Source organism: Empidonax traillii, unplaced genomic scaffold (assembly GCF_003031625.1).
Source record: "Empidonax traillii isolate 1590-97213 ecotype Southwest subspecies unplaced genomic scaffold, ASM303162v1 scaffold72:size2462915, whole genome shotgun sequence".
NCBI classification, from domain to species: Eukaryota; Metazoa; Chordata; class Aves; order Passeriformes; family Tyrannidae; genus Empidonax; species Empidonax traillii.
The window spans coordinates 1649375-1656682 of record NW_020955265.1 but is presented as its reverse complement, the minus strand read 5'-3'; the positions used below and the strand labels follow the sequence as shown (position 1 = coordinate 1656682).

At 37.2% G+C, this 7308-nt stretch overlaps 1 protein-coding gene across 1 annotated transcript in view; it reads right to left on the bottom strand.

Annotated features, from left to right (window-relative positions):
• Nucleotides 1-3356: 3356 nt before the first annotated feature.
• LAMA2 (laminin subunit alpha 2) overlaps nt 3357-7308 on the bottom strand; it is a 270298-nt gene continuing 266346 nt past the window's right edge. The window contains exons 60-63 of the mRNA XM_027880560.1: nt 7109-7262; nt 6631-6761; nt 5782-6004; nt 3357-3631 (exon numbers count right to left, since the gene is read on the bottom strand). Coding sequence (XP_027736361.1) covers nt 3474-3631; nt 5782-6004; nt 6631-6761; nt 7109-7262 — 666 coding nt within the window. The 3' untranslated portion in view covers nt 3357-3473. The remainder of the gene's footprint in view (nt 3632-5781; nt 6005-6630; nt 6762-7108; nt 7263-7308) is intronic.

The window sequence follows — 7308 nt, the reverse complement described above, 5'->3', positions numbered from 1 at the left end:
GAAAAAGTAAATTACTCCTTAGAAAGACTTTGAGAACTGCTTGTATTTAAATTTGAAAACACAACTTTTTTCATGCATAGCAGTTTGCCTAAAACTACAGATTAAGAGGGATTTGTCCTATTCAGAGTGACTGTTCATCATAAATGCCTAAAAACAATTGACTTCAGTCAACAAGGTCAATCTTAAAACGATTTTAAAAAACACCTGGATGTGAGTTTTTCTTTTTAAGTTCAGCAGCAGAGTATTTAAAGTGTGTGCAAAAAAAAAAAAAAAAAATCCGTCAATAAAAAGAAGGCAGTAAAAACTTTTGTGTGCAAAATATCCACCAAAATAAGGTTTTAAATACTTGTGTCCTGTGGATGTGTATTAGTTTGCAGTCTTGATTAGTTTTCAGTCTTGAATTGGAAAGGCATTGTCTTGCTCCTGGAATAGTCAGCTGTGTCATAATCTAGCAATTTGCATATGGCTCAGAAGCTCACAACCTGCTGGTTTCAGGCAATTTTAGTCTTTATCTAAAATCTGACAATCTTATGAATCTCTTGTATGGCAAGAGATCTTGTAGTAACAGGGAGCTGGGATCATTCCCAGATGCTCTGCTGAATCTTCAATGCAGTAAGCTTTACTAGCAGTACTTGCTGCATCCACTCACTGACCTGCAAAAACAAATTAGTCAGGTTTTTCTCTTTTAGCTTGGCTATTTGCTGAAGAAGCTGTTGTTTCAGCCTACTGAGTGTATTTCCTTTAGCAGAGGACAGCAGATGGTTGATTATTTCCACTCAAAAGTTCAAGAAATGAAATAATGTGCATTGTTTAATTGTTTTTTGCTCTGTCCCACACATTCCTGGAAGGTCATGCAAGAGAGAAATAATTCAACATGGCTAGGAACATAAAGGCCTCTCTTTTTCTTTTTTCCCTTTCCATTTCTTTCATTCAGAAACTCCAGTAATTGTTTTGAAGGCAAAGACATATTTATGTGAAAGACCATTGCTGATGCAGCACTGAGCAGAGCAGTGGCAATTTCCTGCCTCTCAGGCTGGCCACGATATTAACTCATGCTGCTCTAGTTTCAGTTGTTCAAATTTCCCTTGTGTTTTCAAGTCCAAAAAAACCCAAACAGGCAAAACAAAATCCCCAAACTTTGCAAACAAGTTTGAGTTGTGAAAAAAAAGAATCCAACAAGTTGAATAGAGTCTAGAGGATAGGATAGGAAATATGTCTAGGTAGTTGTAATGGGCCAAGTGGCTTGGCTGTTCTGTGTATTGTGAGAAATTCATAACAGTAACATCCATCCCTGTGCAGAAAAGTCTTGGGGCTTCATTTGTTCATATTTTTCAAGACTTTTGGAAGTACTCAGCTGTATTTGAAGTGTTATGACCTGCTTTTCTTGAGCTGCTCAAACTGAAATAGAGGGATGAGAGTAGGTAAGTACATGAGGCACAAATAATAAAATAGAAACACATTAATATTTTACATTGTGCTTGTTAGAAGCACTACCATGTAGAAGTTAAAGACAGTATGTGTCCCATAATTAGGCTTTTTCAGAGACAAATGCATGCTTTGCTAATTCTTAGCACTTTGAACATGGGTAACACTGCATGGCCATCAACTGTTTCTTAACATTAAGGGCCAATTGCAACTAAAACCAGAATACTTGCTGAAGGCAATTACTTCAGGGCTTCACAGGAGTTAGACAGCTTTTCTTCAGGTGTATCTGATTGATGGTAGTCAATGATGCCATTAGAGTGGCAGTATACATATTTACTATCATCTCTTTAATGCACTTTCCCAGTGTAAAGGTGGTTTTGTTTTTGGTTTTGGTTTTTTCCCAGGGCAGTTTAAAGAAACATTGTAAACCACAGAGGCCTTTTGTAAAATACAAAGCACTCCTGCAGGAGTGCTCAATGTCAAGCACAAGTTTTTCAGCTAGCCTATGCACAAATTTTGCACTGCCTTTTTTTAGTAATGTCAGAAGTTCTGAAAATGTGTATTCAAGGCCCTCTATGGGCAGAAAAAATAATTAAAATCCCTTTTTTCTTTTAATTGCATGGTTCTGCTACCTTACTGCTAGGGTTTTTTTCTTTTGTGTAGCTAGTTTTTTTTTACATTCATATAGTAGCTGTTCTGCATCACAACCTTTGCAAAAGTACAGTTTAACAATTTGAAACAATCCACACTTTAGTGATAATTTCATAGTCCTCTAAAACATAAAAAGCACTGAGGAAAATCACTAGGATTTGACATTTTAGTGAGAATCTAGGCAGCAACTTTCATCTCTCCATCTATGTTTCCACAGAGAACTATAAATTTTATTTAGGGAAGATCATCTAGGGTGGCTTCTGCATTCAGTATTCCTCACAAACTAACAGCATCAAGCAGAAGCAGTAGTGTTGAACTTTGGAAGCTGCTTTTAAAGTAAGACTTTCATTAAAAGGGTAACATTCATTAAAAGTAGAGATTAGTGGTAGGTGGTGCACTAATAATCTCTGGGAGTCTCCTGCTTCACCACCATTCTGCTCCAAGTGTCAAGATTTCAATCTTCATTTAAAAACTGGGATTGTGAATTTGGCTATGTGCAACTTCAATATCACGTGTAGTTGGAGAGACAGACAGTATCAAACTTTATTTATTAAGGATCATTTAAAACTGTATTTTGAAGTAAGTAATAGAACATGGTTTTATACTCCCTTCATTAGAAACTCGATGTCCCAACATCAAACAAAATAACCTCTGCTGAAATCCAGTGCTATTCAAGTGATTTAGCAGGGATTTTAGGTGCAACATATTTTCTTCAATAATCCTAAATACATTAAGCTGTAACATTTTCCTTCCTGCACTTGGTTCCATAGTTTTAGCATGGCAGTGGCCATCTAGACTACATAAAATTTTGCTTTTCTCAGTGAAACTTCATGGGAAATACTATGGTCAAAAGAATTTTCTAATAGCTCTCAGGAGTGACCAAAGCATAATTTTTTGAAGAAAAGTAATATGCTAATGAAGTACAGAGCTGTGCGTGCACACAAGTGCATTGTATTTAGAATAGTAAAGGAATACAAGTTTACAGATGGACTTCACCAAAAGCATTTAGGGAGCATTTAAGGGAGTTGGACTTGATGTCTTTATGGGTCCCTTCCAATTTGAGATATTCTGTGATCCTATGTTTCATAAAACTAAAACAGCTTACATAATACGTAGTCTCACTCATCACAAGAATGCTGAAACACTTGCATTTCCATTATATAAGAAAAGAGATATAAAAAAATTATTGTTCTACTCCCTTGATGAGTGGGGGGGGGGGGGAAGAGGTCAGTTCATGAATTCTTCTGAAGTCTGTTTAATTAGACATTTGAATATACCAAAAACACAACTCAAATACTTGCATAAAAACATTTTATTATGAATGCAATGTAGGTATAGATTTTTTTTTTTTAATCTGAGGTGCCTATATAAACAAACCCATACTGACTGAAGGACAGTTAGTTTGCAGGGCACGACAGTGGCTGAACACCCTTCAGCTCCAAAGCTCTGCTGAAGTTAATCTCTTGAGGTTTTGCAGTACCCTTGGTGAGCTTCAGAAATCGAATACATCCTTTAAAACGGATATTAGTAGTCAGCCCAAACTGGGTCACGCCATCTGAAGGAAGGGAAAAAAAGGAAAAAGGAACTGTTAGTTTGAGTTGATACTTCATTTTGTTCTTTGAGAGTCCTGCAGGAAAACAGATATCCCCAGCAATACATGAATGTTTTATTTGCTGTATATATTAATTAGTAAAAAAATTACAAACATTATGAGTAAATGTGATAAATGTTTATCTCAGACAATAATCCAGTCTTGTTTTCTTTTTCTGTCTTTCTATGGCAGTGGCAGAATCTGAACACATTTAAACTGCCATTGTAAATCATGGATGCAACTTGCTAGCTATAAGTGGTGTATGATGCATACATGCTAGTCCAGCAGATATTCAAGTTCTCAAACTATTTATCCACAAAATAACAGAGAAAAAAAAGGCCAAAAGGGATACAATTCTTGGCTTTAGTGTCAGAAAAAAGCCAGTTCCCAGGACGGACTTCAAGGGACATTTATGGACTTGTTTTGACAGTTTTCAAGCATGCTGACTTTTTTCTTGATGATAGTTAAGCCAGGGATTTGAGTACACCTCTTCCACTAAAGGAGGGGATAGAAGTGAGAGTGGTTGGACTGGGAAACTTCTTTCAGTTGCTTGAAATTCATGGCCCAACTTGTTTCTCAGTGCTCTGCTACCGGGATGCACTTCGATGGGACTGATAAAGTAAGAGTTGCAGAAATAACTTTACATCTGTAGAAGACATATTGGCTATAACATTATTCTGTTTCACAGAGGATGAGATGGCTGAATCCATTTGTCGCTCCTTGCACAGTGAAGAGTGATACTAAGAGACGAGTAATAGTTTTTATGGGTACTCAGGAATTTATTTTGTTGTCCATGCTGTGGTGCTGAAAATTTTCTCTACACAGAAAATTCTCCATCAGCTAATTCTAGCTGGTTTATGAATGCTTTGCACTGTTTATGCAGCCAGGAGAAGCCTCAAGAGAACTGGAAAATACAAAGGCTTGCTAATTTTAAAAAATCCCATGATACTGTGTTTCAAATTGGTGATGAAGCTGTCCAGGTATTGGGAATATTAAAACAAATCTTGGATGAGCTAGACTAGATGGCAAAAGAAGTGTGAAGTGTTTACATGTGCAGTAGGTTTATTTAATAATTCATAGCTTGTTATGTGTCTGAACTCAGGAATGCCACTTTAACATGATGTAAGGGTAGGCTTGTATGTACAGATTACAGTGTTACTGCAATTTGTTTCTCTTGCAATACACTTCTTGACACACAGTCCAGAATGAGTTAGTAACTCCACCTGCAGTATTTCTTTAGTGCTAGCTCCTATACAGAATCTTGTTTTCTTATAAAAAGGCTGCAACAAAGCTCTTTTCCTTCTGGCACGAAGTTGTTGGTCCTTATGAACAGTCATTGTGACTGAAGTACAACTCTCATAATGTCAGTATCAGGAACATTTTTTACAATGTTCTGGAGCTTGAGAGAGAAGGCTTTTTGGATGCACTATATCGCACATCAGAATGGGGGGAAAAAACAAATTCCAGAAAATAATTTAGGAATTAACTCAAGAGGTGTCTTGCCATTGCCCTCAGTATTCACTAGAATAGACAGATACTGCAAACTTACTTTGCTTTTTTTGTTTGCAAGCTAGAGTGAAGCTTTATTATAAAAGCAACAAAATTGTGCTTTGTAAACATATCAACTGTGTTTTCAGAAAGCAAACTATTGTTAGATAAACTTATTTACTGTCTATGAAGAGATGAATACTAGCATTCATTATCAGTTCAGTGGAAGATAAAGCTAGCTACAGAGGTCAGCTCAGTTCTCTATCCTCTTCAATCACCTCTGCATAAAGCAGTTCTCTCAAGGGCTTCCAGAATACTGATTAGCAAATTTTGATTATTTTTTTTCCTTTAAAAACCAGCAGACCACAAGCAAAGACATTAATCAAGAAGAGATGGTGTCTTCTCACCTCTTTGTGCAAGCTGTTGTTCATATTCTAACTTCTTGTTCCTAACTTCTTGTCCTGAAATGCAGCTGGATGCAGAAACGAGCATCCATGACAACTGATACACACTTGACCAGTCTTACCCATCATCCTTAATATACTGGTCCTAATTGCACTTAAGCCATTACCAAGGCAGTGTTACTAGGGCATAAGTAAAGCATAATTTCTGTGTTACATGCTCACCAGGATAACCTCCAACAAAGACAGGGTCATTAGTATCCGCTGAGGTTGAGGCCCTGTTTGGGCTGCTACTATCCACCTGTTTGCCGTCAACAGTCAGCTCTAAATGGTGTTTGATCTTGTTTGCGAGAACCTTGTGCCACTGTCCATCACACAAGCTGCCTGGTGCATCTGGCTCATAGACAGCAGAGAATCGGCCTGCACCATTGTCAACGTGAAACATCACCTGAAAGAGCACGACATGGAAGTCAGCCAGTTTTCAAAACAGTTCTTAAGTTCTTTTTGGTTTGTTTTGTTTTTCTTTTTTTGTTTGTTTAAAGTCAACATGGTCTGACTGTACACACACTCTAATTTAATACCAGACTCTGTGTGGATTGCTCTCCCTCTGGGATCTGTGTTATGTCACTGAGATAAACACAAATTTGCTCTATAAGTTGTCATTTTTCCATTTTTTGGGTCTTAGCTTTAGGGTGTTTCACAACCCCACCCCACCCCCAAGCTCTTTATAGTGACAGATTAATGACTGGTTTTCCAGACCCTGAAATAAAAGATATACACAAGAAACTGGTATTATTAATGACAAAGCCTTTCCTCAAAATTTCTCATATAATATTATATTAATTTAAGACATGATGTTGCCATTTTAGGAAACTCAAGTGTTACAGAATTGTTTCAGTATCTTTTGAAAGTGTTAAGAGCCTATAGATGTATGGAAAGCGACAAATGTTGCGTGAAGGAAAGCCCTGATATTGTTTGAGATGCCTTGAGATTGGGGTAGTAACCTTGCATTTAAAGTACCTGTGCTGTCTAAAACTAGTCTTTATAAAGAGACAAAACTGCTTTTCTACTCACTTTTCCATCTACTAATTCAATGCCAAGCCCATCCATTTTCTGGCTGCTGACTCCTAGAAGAACACCGTTCATTCTTGTTGTACGGAATTCAAATTCCACAAGCAAGTCTGTTCCCACTCTGTATGCACCAACTTGGAGATAAAAAGGGAAGCATAATAAAATGAAAATAAGCATTTAATGTATTATTCCTAATAATCACACAAAGTTTGTTGTGAAGGACCTAAGCATTATCAGTGCACTCCATTTCATGTGAATTCATGTAAATAACTGTTATGGTGGTTGTGCTTAGTGTGAGACCTTGCTGGAAGGTCATATAGTCTATACTTAGGCAAGATAACCAAAAGTCATTAATGACAGTTTCCAGTAGTGGTCTCATTTCACCTCCAACCAACAGGAATTAGGTAGCACTGGGAGTTTTTGAAAGCAGAATCTCCTCTTTCTCTGTTCTTTGCCTATCAGCAGAATTGTTGTTCATTACCTGTTTTGGCAAAGCCTGTTCCATCAAAATATGTTCCCTTCTGGGCAGAGACAAAGCATTTCCCAACACTGAAGCTGGAAGTTGGATTATCCAGGTCAACAGGTGATTCTGTCATTTTAAAATTCCTGATGCAGCCATCAATGCTGTAGATGACCTGGAGTCAATATTTCAAACAAAATGTATAACTGTGAAAGTAAGCC